Source organism: Heterodontus francisci, chromosome 1 (genome assembly GCF_036365525.1).
Source record: "Heterodontus francisci isolate sHetFra1 chromosome 1, sHetFra1.hap1, whole genome shotgun sequence".
Classification (NCBI taxonomy): domain Eukaryota; kingdom Metazoa; phylum Chordata; class Chondrichthyes; order Heterodontiformes; family Heterodontidae; genus Heterodontus; species Heterodontus francisci.
The window spans coordinates 207,692,088-207,710,817 of record NC_090371.1 but is presented as its reverse complement, the minus strand read 5'-3'; the positions used below and the strand labels follow the sequence as shown (position 1 = coordinate 207,710,817).

General features: G+C 44.1%; 1 protein-coding gene across 4 annotated transcripts in view; it reads left to right on the top strand.

Annotated features, from left to right (window-relative positions):
• Nucleotides 1–18,730, top strand: part of fhip1aa (FHF complex subunit HOOK interacting protein 1Aa) — a 196,706-nt gene that overhangs the window by 92,878 nt on the left and 85,098 nt on the right. For all 4 annotated transcript variants that reach the window (XM_068041066.1, XM_068041076.1, XM_068041094.1 and 1 more), the window contains 2 exons: nucleotides 2,051–2,279; nucleotides 10,558–11,181. In XM_068041066.1, coding sequence (XP_067897167.1) covers nucleotides 2,178–2,279; nucleotides 10,558–11,181 — 726 coding nt within the window. In that variant the 5' untranslated portion in view covers nucleotides 2,051–2,177. The remainder of the gene's footprint in view (nucleotides 1–2,050; nucleotides 2,280–10,557; nucleotides 11,182–18,730) is intronic.

Genomic DNA, 18,730 nt, shown 5'->3' with positions numbered 1-18,730 from the left:
AGACCTGGGTGTGCAGGGCACAATTTCAAAATTTGCAGATGACAGAAAACTTGAAAGTTTTGTGAACTGTGAGGAGGATAGTGATAGACATCAAGAAAACCTCAAAAGCTTGGTGGAATGGGCAGGCATGTGGCAGATGAAATTTAATGCAGAGAAGGGTATTGATACATTTTGGTAGATAAAATGAGGAGAGGTCGTATAAAATAAAAGGTACGATTCTAAAGGGGGTGCAGGAGCAGAGGGACCTAGGGGTATAAGTGCACAAATCATTGAAGGTGGCAGTGCAGGTAGAGAAAGTGGTTAAAAAGGTATCCAGGATCCTGGGCTTTTAAATAGAGGCATAGAGTAGAAAAGCAAGGAAGTTATGATGAACCTTAATAAAACACTAGTTTGGCCTCAACTTGGAGTATTGTGTCCAATTCTAGGCACCACAGTTTAGGAAGGACCTGAAGGTTTTAGAGATGGTGCAGAAAACAATTACAAGAATGATTCCAGGGTTGAGGGACTTCAGCTACATGAGTAGGTTGAAGAAGCTGGGGTTGTTCTCCTTGGAGAAGAGTAGGTTGAGATAAGATTTGATAGAGATGTCCCAAATCATGAGGGATCTAGACAAAGAGAAACTGTTCCCATGGCAGAGGGTTGGGAATTTCCTGAGTTGAATTTTGTAACTGGAAGGCCCCTGATATTGGATTAGATTTGGCATTAAGCCTTCTTTTGAGGTAGTGTTAAGCAGCAGTGAAGACAACAGAAGGTAAAGGTAACATTGCGAATGCCATTCTTACCTGCTGTGTCCAAAACCATACATAGATGGCATCAAACGGTTAAAGTTGGAAATGATGCCCAGATCCACACGTGGGGTTGTGTCCTGACCTTTACTTCTTTTGCTATTTTGCTTTTGTGTTCATCAGGTAGTTACAGAGGATTGTGCATTCATTCCTGAAGGATGGAAACTGCTAGGTAGCCTGAAAAATAAAATGACAGCACAAAATATATAATGTTCAGTTGTAGAAGTTGCAACCAGTGGACCATCTTGCAATATCAGATTTTGAGGTGGAGAAGATGCAGCTCCCTAATAGAGGTTTTGATTCCCACTCCTATTTGCTAATGTATGATCCCTGTTGGAATATGTGTGTTGGCATTGGGTGAGGGATAGGATTGGGTTTGTCTGAGCTTGGCTCCTCATATTAAATAGTCTCCTGACACTTTGTCTCTTCTTTTATCTCTCCCATCCAGCAGTCCATGCCTCCCTTCAGCTGCTGGGTTTCCTGAGGCCTGAGGAAACTCGGCCAGACCCCCAATAATCATCCTCCCCCACCCCCACCCCCCCACCACCCCATCTCCTCATTCCCCCTCCCTCCCCCCATCATCCCCCTCCCTCCCGCTCCCCCCACCATCTCGCCTCCCTCTCCCGCCATTCCTCCACCATTCCCCCACCGACCCTCTCGCCACCTCTTCTCCTGCCACCTCCCTCCTCCAGCCCCCAGTGCTCCATCTCCTTTTCTTCCCCCCCCCCCCACCCCACCTGCCCCCCTCCATCTTGCTACCATTCTGGCTTTCGTGTAGTACTGCCCAATTGTACCTAATTGCCTTTAGACCTTCCTTTTGTATATCTGAGTACTAAATGATCTTGGTCTGAAGTTTCCTCAGTGGGTGGAAGCAAGAAATTGCGCCCAAATGTGCCCATCTGGCTGAGGTCAAATTGTGCCCAAGTTTCCACTAAACTAATGAATATGAGGCCAAATATGAAATCTCCCATGAATCAGCACAATCAACCAGTGTAATCAATTTGTGACTGGAACTGTGCCAATGGGGCCTCAATCCTGGGTGGGGTAATATAAAAGGTAAAGCATCAATCCTCTTCAGAGTGATGCTGGAGACGATAAGATAATAATCTGTATAGAAATCGTGTGTTTTAAAACAGTTCAGAAAAGTAAGTTATGAAAGACATGAGAACAGTAACCATGGGCTCCCGTCTAAAATAATCAGTTGAATTTCTTTTCAGTAGTTGTATTTGAAGGTGTATTTATCTATATTTTTTAATCTTTCCCAGGTTACCACGAATCACAAACTAGGCAGTCTTCATACAGCATGGTGGTTGGTCGTGTGGGATTGCAGAAAAGGACCGACTATATTTTGCTGACATATTTCCCAAATGATCTAAAACATATCTGAACGACATGGCTTCAGCTGCCGTTAGCAAAGGAAATCAGCAGGCCCCGACTCTCTCAGGAGTGGATTCAGAAACCTGCACCATTGTGTTTAAAAACCATTGGGCTCAGGTGAGTTTGTCTGTGAATCAACCAAAATAAATAACATACAGATGGGAAGAAGTAAGTTCCATGGGGCAAGAACAGGCTGAAATGATGGCCAGGATTTTAACAGTGGGTGAGTTCTGAGATGGGGTGGCATGCGGAGCTTTGGCTGGAAACATGGACACCTGGATTTCCACATGTGTTGTGGAGTTTTAACTGCATCTTTTGACCCTGACAGGTTCCCCACTGGAAGTCAGCCTGATTGACCGGCTTGGTTTCCAGTCAGGCAGGGAGCATGGTGGAGCAGGCCTTAAGACCAGGCAGGTCTGATCCATGATCCTGGCAGGAGTGTATCCAGTATCCAGTCCCCAATCTGGACAGTGCAATATCCAGTCCTCAATTCAAGGTTGTGGGGTAGTTATTTTGGGTGGTTGTGGGGGTAGTTTTCAATCTCCAACCTCGGGGGTTTGTATGGTGGGGGGATGTGGAGGGGACCTTGGGGCCGGGTGAGGAATTCCTGCTCCTCCTGCCCTGCAACTAGTGCTGGAAAGGCACTTAGCTTCTCCCTGAAGCTGTTCTCGCCTCACTTCAGCTCCCAGGTTTCCCAATGCCTGGGAAAAACAGCCATCCACATTAAAACCTGCAAATCAGGTTAAATCAGAGGCTGCTAGTCCCATTAACATATTTAAATTGCTCACCTTGTCCCCTTCTGTTAAACCTAGAAGTGGGCGTGTTGGGTTCAAGGTTCACACTTTTAAAATATTCACCTCCTACCTGCTCCCAATCCACCTGTTTTTTGTGTGCTAAAATTCCCCCCATGTGTCTACAGGGGCAGTCATATTTGTGGATTTTGGGAAGGAGGCAGAAGCAGGGGGACTACGAGAATCTATGATGTCTTATCTCGACTTGTTTTCTTCCCTCGTCTAGTCTCTCCCAACCTGCATCCGTGACTCTTCCAATATCCTCCGCCACTTATACAGTTTCCAGTTTCCTGGCTCTAACCTTCTCCTGTTCACCATGGACGTCCAGTCCCTCTACACCTTCATCCCCTTCAGGACAGCCTGCGGGCCCTTCACTTCTTCGTTGAACGGAGGCCCAACGAATTCCCATCTAACACCACCCGCTTTCATGTGGTTGAACATGTTCTCACCTTGAACACCTTCTCCTTTGACTCCAGTCACTTCAGCAAAATAAAGCATGCCAATATGGGTCCTGTCTGTGCCTGCCTTTAAGCGAGATGAGTTGAACGTTCTTTGTTCCAGTCTTACTTGGATCCCTTCCCTTTCCTATTTTTCTGGTACATTCTGTTCACAAGACTGTGCACAACCTTGATGCCATACTTGACCTGAGATGAGCTTCAGACCATATATCATGTCATCACTAAGACTGCCTATTTCCACCTCCATAATATCTCTGGACACCATCTCTGTTTCAGCTGATCTGCTGCTGAAACCCTCATTCATGCTTTTGTTACCCCTAGACTTGACTATTCCAATGCACTGCTGGCTGGTCTCCCACATTTTACCGTCCATAAACTTGAGATCATCCAAATCTCTGCTGCTTGTGTTTTAACTCGCACTAAGTCCTGTTCACCTATCACCCCTCTGCTCACTGACTTGTGGTTAAGCAACACCATGATTTTAATTCCCATCCTTGTTTTCAATCTCTCCATAGTCTTGCCCCTCACTATTTCTTTAAACTGCTCCAACCCTACAATCCTGTGAGATATCTGCATTCCTCCAATTCTGGCCTCTTGCACTATCCTGATTTTAATTGCTCCAGCTTTGGTGATTGTGCCTTCAACTGCCAAGGCCCTAAACCTCTCAGCCTCTCTACCTTGCTTTGCTCCTTTAAGACACTCTTTAAAACCTACCTCTTTAACCAATATTTTAGCCATCTGGCCTAAGGTCCCCTTATATGGCTTGTGTCAAATTTTGTTTCATAAAGCTCCTGTGAAGCACCTTGGGATGTTTTACTACATTAAAGAAGTTATAATGCAAGTTGTTGTAGAAGTTAATTGCAGCATTTCATTTAACCTTGTTCCATATTCTCAACATCCTCCTCATTCCACAAAATTGTTAAAGGGTTGACTGTCAAAAGTGCTACTCTATTCAATTATTTCTATGGTGACATTGCTGATTTTAACAACCTTTCAAAAATGTAGAAAATATAATTATAACAGCAAGGTTCACATTCAAAGATCAATTAAAAGGATGTGGAAAATTAATAAATCTATAGAGTGTTTTATATGTATTAACAATCCAAAAGGGGAGAAGCTCATGAAACATTAACAAGACTTGGCAGATCAGCATAGGTAATTTCATCGCATTCTCTTGGCACTGAAATGTTATGTAAACCCTGATTTTGGCTATCATCCTTTCATTCAGTGTTTAGCCACTCCTTAAAGTACTGAAGGAAGCTATGACATTTCATTGTGTTCTTGAATGTTAATTTTGCATTTTGCAAATATTTTATTTTGACACTGTTGCCATGCCACAAAATGTGCTGTTTTTTGTTTTTAACTGTTACTTTATTTTTTTTATACTGTTTCTTCACTATTGCAGGACTGCCAATACGAAACATGTTGCTTGCCACGATAGTTTGAATAGGAACTTAGGAACTTGTTGAACCAGCTGAACATGTCTCTAGATTGCTCTTCTAGTCTTGTTCCGGGTTATAAATGTGCCAAAAAACCAAAATACTGCAGATGTTGAGAATCTGAAAGAAGAACAGAAAGTGCTGAAAACACTCAATAAATTAGGCAGAATGTTAACTGTTCAAATGCTATTACAATCGGCAATATCTTCCAGTCCTGACGAAGAGTCCAAGGGGCCATATATGAACTATTAAATCATCTTGTTCCCTCCTCAAATGGTGCCTAACCTGCTGAGTCTTTCCAGCATTTTCTATTTTTATTATAAATATGCTACTTACATGACACAAAACTCACTGCAGAAACGCTTCAAATTTCATTTAAGTGGAGGTATATTTTTAATCCATGCGAAGTGACAGTAGGTACTCAGGAGAATACCACTCAAAACTGAGAAAATTGAATATGCTGAAGCTGTTAAAATAACTAGGAAAAAACAACACCAAAGGAACAGGATGAGAAGAGAGGAGTAAATTAAAATATTAGAAGCAGGAAGAGGGTCAAAAGAAATCTTTAAAAGAAACAGTAAAAACAAGAATTCAACAATTTCTAAAAAGCAGATGGCAGTCTTGCATCAAATAGAGAAGTGTTTAAGGTATGTTCGGACTTCTAGCAGGACTTATACAGTTCCAAACCAGAAGGATTTGAAGATAAAGAAACAACAGTGTTCACAAACAAAATGCCAGTTGTTATTGAGGCAGAAGTTGAAAATGCATTGAAGCAGATGAAAAGAAACAGGGCCCCGGGGAGGATGAACTAACAAGTGATATACTCGAGGAGGGAGGTAATGAGACAATCATAGCTCATTATATTATATAATCAAATGTTCAAGGAACAAAAGATACCAAGATGTTGGAAAGAAGCAAAAATTTTTATTCATAAAAAAGGAGTCAGAACAGACATAAGAATTACTGACCCATCGATCTATTATCTCTTTTGTACAAATTCTACCTAGAATTATTCAAAATAGGATAAAGACAACATTAGACGAACACCAACCAAGAGAACAAATGGGGTTTAGGGAAGGAGAGTCTACAACAGACCATCTCCATACAATGTTCCAACTCATTGAGAAGGCAAACGAATATCAATTGAACCTGTGCGTTGGATTTATTGACTATGAGAATGCATTCGATTCAGTGGAATATAGAAATTTATTTATAGCTTTAAGGAATATTGTGGGGGCTCGGGCGGTGCATGTGCGTGGGATGCATGCCACCATCAGAGTGCGCTGCCGCAAATTGCAGCGCACTCATAAAATTCAGCCCAATATCTCTGTATCTCCTGAAACAACTCCATGCTGCCTAAATCCTACTTAGTACCTCTTCATTTGTACAATCCTCCATCGTTAATGTTTGGCCTAGATATTTATATTCAGTCACCTTTTCAATTTCTTGGTGTTACGGACAGGTGGGAAATGGTGTGGGTAACTTTCACTTTTCACCTCTCGACTGACTGCAGATAGTGTATTTTTTTTTAAGTGTTTTAGTCCAAGTGTTTTAAATAAACAGACAAACAACAGGTTTTCTTGTAGGTAAAAAAGATAACTATTAAACAATACCCAAAAATGCTCATAACCTGACCCACCCACACAGTCACACATATGCACACATGCAAGAAAAGATAGAGATTAGAGGATAGCATGCATTTAAATCTGATAGTTCTAATTCACTTTGAAACCTTCTTGGTTTTCCAGGAGGAATTTGTATTAACAGCATTGCATACCTGATGTTCCTTTCCTTGGTTCACTGAAGTATTGCAGATTCATTTGTTTAAGACTCAGTCAAAGTCGATGGACAATCTTGTTAAAATTTCTCAGATGGGGAATTTTCAAGGTCACCTTTGGAGTCTGTGCCACGGTGGTTTAGATGTTACCAGCAAGGTCTTGGTCTTGGCTGGAATGGATGTATCAGCTTCCTCACTGGCTGGCTTTCTCTCTCACTGGGAGAAATCTCTTTTTGAAAAAAACCCTCATCAGGCTGGGTTTCAGTCAGGTGACCATAGATGCTCTCCCCTGGTGTATCCATTCAATGCCTTTGAATGTGGGGCCATTTTTATACAGTGGGGTTGGAATGTGGCTTAAAGGCCTGTTCAGGTCAGGGAAAAAAAAACAACCCGAACCCGACAGGACCACATCAGACCCGAGCCTGACCCGGCCCAAGCCCCTCCAATTTTTCCCGCATTCAACCCGACCTGACCTGACCCGACCCGACCACCGGAATGTTCCCTTTACTTACCTTCCGACTCCCAATCTGCAGGAAGCTGCAGCATGAGCCTGATGACATCATCGAGTTGCTCACTGTGCAGACTCAGAGTTTCCCTCCTTGACGTCCCGGACTCCCAGCTCAGGTAGCTTTTTTACTTTTAACACTTACCTGCAATTCCTGCTGTGTGCATCCGACCTGGACCTGGCCCAACCGGACCCGGAAGTGGAACCCGACCCGACCCGACCCGAACCCGACTCGTCGGGTTCAGGTCGGGAGCAGGCCTTTAATGTGACTTATCTTGATAAAGTGGTGTATTTTCCCATCTATTATCTTGGTCTTGCATCTGGAGTCACTGTGTCTGCCAAGGTCTTTGTCAGCTCAATTCTTGAAGATAGGAGCCAGTTAGCATTAAATGGCCTGTTTAACATTTTAATGTGTCTTCCCCAGAGCCAGTCCAGATGTGACGAGTTTAATCTCCATCAGTCATGGTGTATATGTTGCAGTACAGGAATGGTCACCTGACCTCTTACTCCATCTTGTCTGCAGCAAAATTTGTCCTTTTTTTTGCGTTTATTTCATCAATTCATAATTGCTCCAGTTCACTTTAATTCATCACTGTTCCTTTTGTAAACATGATGTTGGTCTTCAATTTTTATGGTATCTTCTGGCTTATAGTTCATCATACACTTTATTTTCCCTTTGTGCATCATGAGTCCAATATTTTTACATCCTACAGTGAATGAACACAGCCTAAATGATAATGATGATGAAGTGACATTGATGAAGTTTTAGTCCACATGGATGCACTGGTCATGGAAGTTAGCAAATGTAACACCCTTATTCAAGAAAGGAGGGAGAGAGAAAACAGGGAACTACAGACCAGTTAGCCTAACATCAGTTGCTGGGAAAATGCTGGAATCTATTATTAAGGACATCTTAACGATGCACTTAGAACATCACAGTATAATCAGACAAAGTCAACATGGTTTTACGAAAGGAAATTGTGTTTGACAAATTTATTTGAGTTTTTTGAGGATGTAACTGGTAGGGTAGATAAAGGGGATATAGTATGTTTGGATTTCCAAAAGGCATTTGATAAGGTGCCACATAAAAGGTTAATACGCAAGATAAGGGCTCATGGAGTTGGGGTAATAGATTAGCATGGATAGAGAATTGGCTAACAGGAGGGAAGAGAGTAGGGCTAAACGGGGTATTTTCAAGTTAGCAGGCTGTGACTAGTGTAGTGCCGCAAGGATCAGTGCTGGGGCCTCAGTTATTTACTATTGATATTAATGACTTAGATGAAGAGACCAAGAGTAATGTATCCAAGTTTGCTGATGATACAAAATTAGGTGGGAATGCAAAGCTGTGAGGAGGACACAGAGAGGCTGCAAAGAGATATAAACAGGTTAAGTGAGTGGGCAACAAGGTGGTAGATGGAGTATAATGTGGGGAAGTGTGAAGTTATTCGTTTTGGTATTAAGAATAGGAAAGCAGAATATTTTTAAATGCTGATGCTCAGAGAGACTTGGGTGTACTTGTACAAGGAACACACAAAGTTAGCATGCAGGTACAGCAAGCAATTAAAAAGGCACATGGCATGTTGACCTTTATTTCAAGGGGACTGCAGTATAAGAACAAGGATATACTTTTGTTAGAGGTGGTACAGTGAAGGTTCATCAGATTAGTTCCTGGGATGAGATGGTTGACCAATGATGAGAGTAAATTGGGCCTACACTCTCTGGAGTTTAGGAGAATGAGAGCTAACCCCATTGAACCATACAAGATTCTGAAGGGGCTGGACAAAGTAGACACGGTGAAGTTGTTTCAAAACCAAAAAGTGCTGGAAATATTCAGCAGGTCTGGCAGCATCTGTGGACAGAGAAGCAATGTTAACGTTTCAGGTCTGTGACCGTTCATCAGAACTGGTTCATCAGAGGTAGTTTCCCCTGACTGAGGAATCTAAAACACAGGGTCACCATCTCAGGATAAGGGAATGATCATTTAGGACTGAGATGAGGTGAAATTTCTTCACTCAGAGGATTGTGAATCTTTGGAATTCTCTACCCCATAAGGTTGTGGATGTTCTATCATGGAGTATATACAAGGCTGAAATTGGGAGATTTTTGGTCTCTCAAGGAATTGAGGGATACGGGGAGCAAATGGGAAAGTGAAGTTGAGGTATAATATCAGTCAGGATCGTATTGAATGGCAAAGCAGACTCAAGGGGCCATATGGTCTACTTCTGCTCCTTTTTTATGTTCTTATAGTGGATTGATTTAACTGGACTTGATCTGTTGAATAGCACAAAACCTAGGTTCCTTTGGCTTGGACCAAAAGACTAATAAAACCATTGTCCTAAAAAAAAATAATCTATTCTCAAATTGATGGTTTTTATCTGGATTAAGAGTGACTCAGACTTCCTTAGGGTTTATTTTTCTTTGGTAGTGCACTGGTTAACCTGTTCACCGAAAATAAATTTGTGTGCTCTGTTAATGCACTTGGTAACTTGCTTATTAAGGAATTGTACTGTAATGTGCTAACCTAATTCACTGTTTAGAAGGAATGAACCATCCACTTCGTGATGCATCACAATAAGTTTGAATACAATTTTTGTTCTTTACACTGAAAATTTTCTTTCTAGTTCTGACCTGAATAAACATTGAAAATGTCATTATTTTCTATTTTCCATTCCTTGGCTTTTTGGAGGCTGCTTTCTAAAGAAGTGGGATAAGCAAGTAAAAGGAAGTGTCTCCACCAACAACAATGGGAGTCACTCCCAATTTACAGGACTAGGCAACAACTAATGGTATTGGCTTATTCAGCCTTCTGCAATAAGTTTTTTGTGACACAGTTCTTTCTCTCATCTGCCAACACATATTTCGAAACAAATGTGTTAAACTGGATAGCTGTCCTGGTGACTTGTGTTTATCCAGTGAGTTGTTGAATTACAGGACCTGGGCAGTGTCGGATTTGACTCCCATTTTTATTCTACGTTTGTTAACATCATCTGGTTTAGAATCAATTCTCAGTGCCCCCGAGGACAGAGGAGAAAATCAGTCAGCGCTCTGCTCACTATCTGGTGTATTTGTGGCCTTCAGATGAAAGAAAGATTGGGCACTTTTATGATGCATCTTCTAGTTAGGAAAACTCTTTACTGTTACACGCCACGATGGTGTCATCTGCATTGTACAATAAGTAATTCAACCCAATTCTGCCCTCACCCAATGACATGTTATGTACACTTTCCAATACAGGGATCATTCATTGGACAGCAACCAGAAGGAGAAACATTGGCTGATTTCCTCTTGACCCCACCCCTTCTGAACCCAGGCATACTGACGTTCATTGTAGCTCTGAGCTGCTGCCCCAACTGAGATTTAATTTTTAAAACTGCATTTAACCTTTTGCAATGTGACTAATGTCAACAAACCTTATTCCTGCACAGGTGGTAAAGATTTTAGAAAGGCACGACCCGTTGAAGAACTCCAGTGCAAGACATGGGCTTATCCCTCCTGACGAAGCTAGTGCTGTCCAGAATTATGTTGAACACATGATCATTCTGCTGATTGAGGAGCGAGCTGAAGATGCTGCCATGGGTCCCATCCTGGAGTTTGTGGTGACAGAAAATGTCATGGAGAAACTTTTCCTGTGGAGTCTTCGAAGGGAGTTCACAGATGAAATGAAAATCGAGCAGATAAAAATGTATGAAATGTTGGTCACACAATGCCATCAGCCTTTGCTGCACCACAAGCCAATCCTGAAGCCTTTAATGATGATGTTAAGTGTGTGCTCTGGGACGACTACTCCCATTGTGGAAACTGAACTGGTTTTGCTGCTTAATCAGCTTTGTTCCATCCTGGCCAAGGACCCTTCCATCCTGGAACTCTTTTTCCACACTAGTGAAGACCAGGGAGCAGCAAACTTCCTTATCTTCTCCCTGCTGATTCCTTTCATTCACCGAGAGGGAGGAGTGGGACAACAAGCTCGAGATGCATTGCTGTTTATCATGTCTGTGTCAGGTGAACATGATGTGGCGAAACACATTGTGGAGAATACGTACTTCTGTCCGGTAAGAGTTTCATAATTTAAAACTAGTAATTGTGGCTGCTTTGTAATTAGAGGGAACTTGCTAGCTAAAGCAGGCCACTTAGTTGACACTAGTTAAAATTCACCAATCTGAAAAATCACTAACTACACTTATTTCTTATTATGAGGACAGTCCACTCATCCACAGTAGACATTTGTGCAAAAAAAAAATCTTTGAGCGAATTCTATTCTTCAGAAATATCTTGTTACATTTTTCTGCTTTACACCGTATAATGGACATACAGCTGCATCTTTGATCAAGGTTTGAAAATAGCAAATTATTTTCACCAGACATACAACCTCACTCTTTTAGTAGGTATACTATTGTTGGAAGTTGATTGCAAGGCCAATTTGATACTTTCAAGTTGGAAAAGCAAAACTTTCTTTTTGGAAAACTTGTTTCATGTAGGGTAATTTGGGTAAGTGTCCACTTTCTCTGTAACACTTTGGATTCTTTACCCTCATTGTCTAACAGCTTGGTAACTGAGGCTGGGTACACAGCAGTCTTAGGCAATCTCCAGAATTCCTTTGATCAGTTGCTCGGAGGCATTAGGGACCAGTCTGTCAAGATATTCTCCCTTACTTCTGCTTGAAGCCTCTCTGCCCATAGCAGGAAAATGAGCAACATGACAGCCATTTTGAAAATGAGGCTCTATGTTGGGACTTTTTTTGTGTGTAGAACCTCTAATGTGAGAATAGATCACACTCTGAGGTTCCAGAGTTGAATTTCTAACTGCTGAAATGTTCTGTGCAGCAAGGGGCCACTGGGCAGTGATTTTAAAAAGAAAGATCCATGGTTTTTGTTCTGTTTTGTTTCCCTCTCCAGCAGACTGTGGTGCTCTTAGGTTATTTCAACACTAACATTACAGATTGTACAGCGAGCTCATCACTGGTATCAGACCCACTGGCCGTCCATGCCTCCGCTTTAAAGACGTCTGCAAACGTGACATGAAGTCCTGTGACATTGATCACAAGTCGTTGGAGTCAGTTGCCAGTGATCGCCAGAGCTGGCAGACAGCCATAAAGGCGGAGCTAAAGAATGGCGAGTCGAAGAGACTTAGCAGCTGGCAGGAAAAAAGACTGAAACGCAAGGAGAGAGCCAACTGTGTAACAGCCCCAACAACCTCTTTTATCTGCAGTGCCTGTGGAAGAGTCTGTCACTCCAGAATTGGCCTTTATAGCCACCCTAGGCGCTGCTTCACAAACCACTGACCATCTCTAGGTGCTTACCCATTGTCTCTCGAGACAAGGCAGCCAAAGAAGAAGAAGGAGAACATTGCAAATTGCATAGAGACATTGCAGATCAGGCATAGAGCTTCTTGACCTGTAGGATTCAATGCCACGCTGGTGGTGGTGTGGGGAAGCAATGCATTCCCTCACCAATGGCACTACAAACAGCCGCAATATTCCTGAGCCATGGAGAGGGAGAACTATTCTGCTAGGCAGTGTACATAGATTTAATGCAATTAAAATGTCAACTCTGGCACTGATTCAGGACAGTTTATTTTTCATAATTTTATAATTCATATAATAATTGCGGTCGGTAGAAATTGCATTGTATAATTCCGTAAGGTTGCAATTAACCTGCTATTGGGCTTTATTGGCATTACCTCTCTCAACCCTGGTATCAGATTTCCTCTGTGTGGTCAGGCTGCTTGTCTGATATACAGTACTGGATGAGCAGAAAGCTGTTCCAATTACACATTTGGAAGACCAAAGCCATTGTCTTCGGTCCCCGTTATAAACTCCATTCCCTGGCTGCTGTCTTGGGCTGAGCCAGCCAGATTGCAACGTCAGCATCCTATTTGACCCTTAAGCTGAGCTTCTGCTTCCTTATTCTCTGCATCACCATGACTGCCTACTTCCACCTCCGTAATATTACCGATCTCTGCCACTGTCTCAGCCCATCTGCTGCTGTAATCCTCATTCGTGCTTTTGCTACCTCCAAACTCAACTATTCCAATGCTATCCTAGCTAGCCTCCCATCTTCCAATCTCCATAAATAAACTTGTGCTCATTCAAATCTCTGCTGCCCTATCCTAACTTGCACCAAGACACATTCACCCATCACTCCTGTGCTTGCCGACCTACAATCCACCAACATCTCACATTTAAAATTCTCATCCTTGTGTTCAAACCCCTCCATGGCCTCGTCCAACCCTATCCTTGTAACCTCCTTCAGTCCCACAAACCTCCGGGAATGCCACGTTCCTCCAATTCTGGCCTTTTGAGCATCCCCGAATTCCTTTTCCCCACCACTGGCTGTACTGTATTGTCAGTGTGCTGTTAGTATTAAATGAGGAGAGTAGACTTTGGGTCAAAGTAACAGGAGTTTATTTACAGGTGTCTTATCTCTTATCTACAAAAGGTATCGAGAGTATACACAAAAGACCACAAAAGTCCGAGTGTATCAGGCCTGTGGCCTCAGTACCTTGCTCTACGGCAGCGAGGCCTGGGCAACGTATGTCAGCCAAGAACGACGTCTCAACTCATTCCATCTTCGCTGCCTCCGGAGAATTCTTGGCATCAGGTGGCAGGACCGTATCTCCAACGCAGAAGTCCTCGAGGCGGCCAACATCCCCAGCATATACACCCTACTGAGCCAGCGGCGCTTGAGATGGCTTGGCCATGTGAGTCGCATGGAAGATGGCAGGATCCCCAAGGATACATTGTACAAGCGAGCTAGTCACTGGTATCAGACCCACTGGCCGTCCATGTCTCCGCTTTAAAGACGTCTGCAAACGCGACATCAAGTCCTGTGACATTGACCACAAGTCATGGGAGTCAGTTGCCAGTGATCGCCAGAGCTGGCAGACAGCCATAAAGGCGGGGCTAAAGAGAGGCGAGTCGAAGAGACTTAGCAGTTGGCAGGAAAAAAGACAGAAGCGCAAGGAAAGAACCAACTGTGTAACAGCCCCGGCAACCAATTTTACCTGCAGCGCCTGTGGAAGAGTCTTTCACTCTAGAATTGGCCTTTATAACCACTCCAGGCGCTGCTCCACAAACCACTGACCACCTCTAGGTGCTTACCCATTGTCTCTCGAGACAAGGAGGCCAAAGAAGATTTACATGAACACAGAGCAACATGAGTTCAGACTCATAACATCACATCCTATGATGATGCTTAAGGTCTATATACAAAATCTACCCAGCAACAGCTTATGTACATTATACTACACTGGCAACCATGTATTCAGCCGGCTAGGTCCTAAACTCGAATACTCTCCCTAAACTACTCTACCTCCGTCTCCTCCTTAAAACCTACCTCTTTGACCAAGCTCTTGGGCACCTGCCCTAATCTTTTCTCCTTTGGCTCAGTGCCAGTCTTTGCCCAACTACGCTCCTGTGAAATACCTTGGGATGTTTTACTACATTAAAAGCACGATACGAATGCAAGTTACTGTCCTACAATAGATGTGGGGGTTTATTGGTACCAGGGTGTGTCATCTGATCATCATGGCGCCATTGTATTTGAGGTTATATCCATATACAAACTGGCTTTTATCTATTAAAGTAAACATACCTGGTTTACACAGTAACTCTGGTGTGTCTAGCAGTGCGAGGCAAAGGCTTATGAAGAAGTCTGCTGCTTTACAGTTGACTGCTCTGCTCTAAGTGCTGAGGGATTCTAATTGTGTACTTACAAATGTTGGACTGACACAAAATTTCTAGAAAAGATTATTGTAAATGTTAAAGCATATCTTCCATAAACCTTTTGATGTGCTCATAACCAAAATGCCCTTACGTTTCAGACTTCTGTTCATGAATTATGTCAAAGCGGCAAACAGTCTGAGCAAATATTGTTTGAATTGGAGCTACAATCCAGTTTTATTGATAATAAATTTGAGATTGTATTTATGAATTAGCATTGTTGTAGGTAAAGTTCTAAAGTACACGCACAAATTTGTAAAACATAGCCCTCAATACTAACCCCCATGATGGGCAAGAGAGTCGGGGATGAAGTTTAACAGGGAACGTGTCGCGATTCTGCCATGTATGTGCTGATTGTTGTTTTAACGGGGTTAGTTTTGTATTTTAATCAGGCTGCCACAGTGTAATAGGGGGCCTGATTTAAATTGTACAGTTGCTGCGTGGATTTCCCAGAGGTCAGCAAACCTGGCAGTGAAACACATCGGGAGCTGCCGGTTCAAGAAGGTAATTGCCTTTTACAGCATTCCTTGTGGATCAGGAGAAACAGGAGTTCTCCTTCCCCACAGCCCCTGAAAGAAGCCTTCTGCCTCCTCTGTACTGATCATGGCCTCTCTCTCTCTCTCTCTCTCTGCCCCGCATCTGGTTTGATAATTGACCATACCCTGCACCCAGCCCCAATCGCTCACTCCTTTCCTCCTGCGATGGACTTTCTGCACCCCCCACCGCCCACCCCCCCCCCACCTCACCAGGCTGGGTTTCTCATTTCCTCCCACTCCCACAATAGCCTATCTTCCCCTCTACCATCCTGCTTACTAGGGACTGCCCCAATGTTCTCCACCTGTGACCGCCTGCCATTCCCATTGGCTAAATTGATAGATTGACCATCTGCCAGGTGAGAAATGAAGGGGGGAAAAGTTTAATGAGGTTATGCCGTTAAATTTGGCAGGACCTCTTCATGTCCAGTTCCCAGCTGTCGCCCACCTCCTCCTGCCTTCCCCTAAATAGCAGAGCCATAGGACTGAATTTTCTCGATTGTGAAGTCCCACCACTGGAGCCAAAAGCAGGACCGGACCCTGCTTCAGCTGGCAGTGGGACCCTGGGGCGACACATTGCCGGTGGCAGCTAAGAGGTTACCATCCAATTAAGGACAGCAGCCCACCCCCGAGAGCTGCTGGCCCAATCAGAAGGCCGGCAGCTCAGCAGCAGTGGCAGTGCTAAGGCTGCAGGTCCGGGGAGAGGGTGCCTAAATGGCAGGGTGCCCTCAAAGACAATTGAGTTGGGTTGGGGGACGCTGGGGGCCAGACAGGCAGGCCCCGGCAATTGAGGGGGTGGTGGTGCACCAGCAGCCCTGTTGCTGCGGGGGGTCCCTCTGTGGGCCATGGAGTGCCCATAAAGGAGGGCACCACCCACCCCTCCCCTCACACCAGAATCTGCTCGGAAGCCGCCAGGATTTGCCTGCCGTTCCCCCAACACGGTGGTGGGCCCTCCCAGCGCAGGCTCAATTGGCCACCAGGCGGACAGCCGCACTGTCAGGTTTCCCACCGCTAGCATATGACATGACAGTGGGAAGACATTGGGCCCCCCCACCAACGCCTTCCCCCGCCATAGTCCCAACCCACCGCCTCCAAAGGTCTGGGAAAATTCAGCCCATAATCTCTGATATCAGAGGCTGGCAACAAGCTAAAGTTTTTTTTTCTGAAGCTAATCAGGGAATTGAAGCTCATTTTGAAGTTAGTTAAGCGAAATTGGCTATTGGACCAGCAACTGAAGGTGAAGATTTCAAATTCCAGTTGTGAAATTGAATTCAGTAAATCTGGTTATTTGTGGGCTAGCACCAGAAAAATTACGATGAAAACTGTTGGACCATCTTAAAAACCCATCTGGTTCACTAATGCAGGAACCTGCCCACCCCTACCCTGTCTGACCTACTTGTGACTCCAGTCTTGTACAACGTGCTTGACTCTTAATGCCCTAAGGCAACCAGGGTTGGCAGTAAGTACTGCCTTTTCAGTGTTGCTCAAATCCCAAGAACAATTTTTTGAAACTTAAACCATCCATAGGTAATACACAAAATTTATCTGCAATTTGGGGGCTGTTAAAGTCACAGAAGGTGTATATTTTACCTGTTATTGTGCACTTGGTGGTATGATGATGCTAGATTATTAATCATTGTCAAGCTCAGTGTTATCACAAATATCTGATTAATTTGTGATAATTAGTGGATTTATTCTACATATTTCTATATCCAAGTGTCTCTTGCTTCTTAGTGAAACCCAAGTTGCATCTCTTTCTGTCTTTTCTTCCTTCCATTTTCCTGTCAACACTTTGTATTCCAACTTCAGATCCCAAGCTGCCATATGTGCCGCTGTTTATCTGATGCCCCTGCTGCTCATCTTGGCTCCCTTGAATCACCTGGCTTTGATTTTCTGCAGCTAAAACATCTCGCTCTCATCTCATTAAATTCTCTTGGTATCTGTATCCTCACCTTGATAACTTGGATTTTGTTGGGCAAAATGTTATCAACTCTAACTTCCCATCTGCTGAATTGAATGATTTTGGCAACTTCTGGCCTCAACACATCCCTGCTGCTACAGACCAGACTGACATTAATCCTTGCAGAGGCTCAGCGCCAACTCTCATACTTCTTCCTACTTCCCCCGGACCGTGACCCCACCACCGAACATCAAGCGACTGTCCACAGGACTGTCACTGACCTTATCTCCTCTGGAAATCTTCCCTCTACAGCTTCCAACCTCATAGTCCCAAAACCCTGGACAGCCCGCTTCTACCTCCTTCCCAAAATCCACAAACAGGACTGTCCGGCAGACACATTGTTTCAGCCTGCTCCTGCCCCACTGAACTTATTTCTTCCTATCTTGACTCTATCTTTTCTCCCCTGGTCCAGTCTCTTCCCAACTACATCCGTGACTCTTCTGATGCCCTACATCATTTTGACAATTTCTAGTTTCCTGGCCTCAGCCTTCTCCTCTTCACTATGGACGTCCAATCTCTCTACACCTCCATCCCCCATCAGGATGGTTTGAGAGCTTTCTGCTTCTTCCTTGAACAGAGGACTAACCAGTCCCCATCCACCACCACCACCCTCCGCCTGGCTGAACTTGTTCTCACATTGAACAACTTCTCCTTCAACTCCACTCACTTCCTTCAAGTAAAAGGTGTTGCAATGGATACCCGCATGGGTCCTAGTTATGCCTGTCTTTTTGTGGGATATGTCGAACATTCCTTGTTCCAGTACTACTCAGGCCCCCTCTCACAACTCTTTTTCCCGTACATTGATGACTGTATCGGTGCCGTTTCCTGCTCCTGCCCTGAACTGGAAAACTTTATCAACTTTGCTTCTAATTTCCACCCTTCTCTCACTTTTACATGGTCCATCTCCAACACTTCCCTTCCTCGACTTCTCTGTCTTCATCTCTGGTGATAGGCTGTCTACTAATATTCATTATAAGCCCACCCGACTTCCACAGCTACCTCGACTACATTTTTTCACACCCTGCCTCCTGCAAGGACTCCATTCCATTCTCCCAGTTTCTCCATCTCCGGCGCATCTACTCTCATGATGCAACCTTCCATGACAGCGCTTCTGATATGTCTTCCTCTTTCCTCAACCGAGGATTCCCCCCCCACTGTGGTTGACAGGGCCCTCAACCATGTCCAGCCTATTTACGCATCTCTACCCTCACCCTCAACCCTTCCCTCCCAGAACCGCGACAGGGTTCCCCTTGTCCTCACTTTCTACCCCACCTGCGTCCACATCCAAAGGATCATCCTCCGCCATTTCTGCCACCTCTAGCGTGATGCCACTACCAAACGTATCTTCCCCTCCCTTCCCCTGTCAGCATTCCATAGGGATTGTTCCC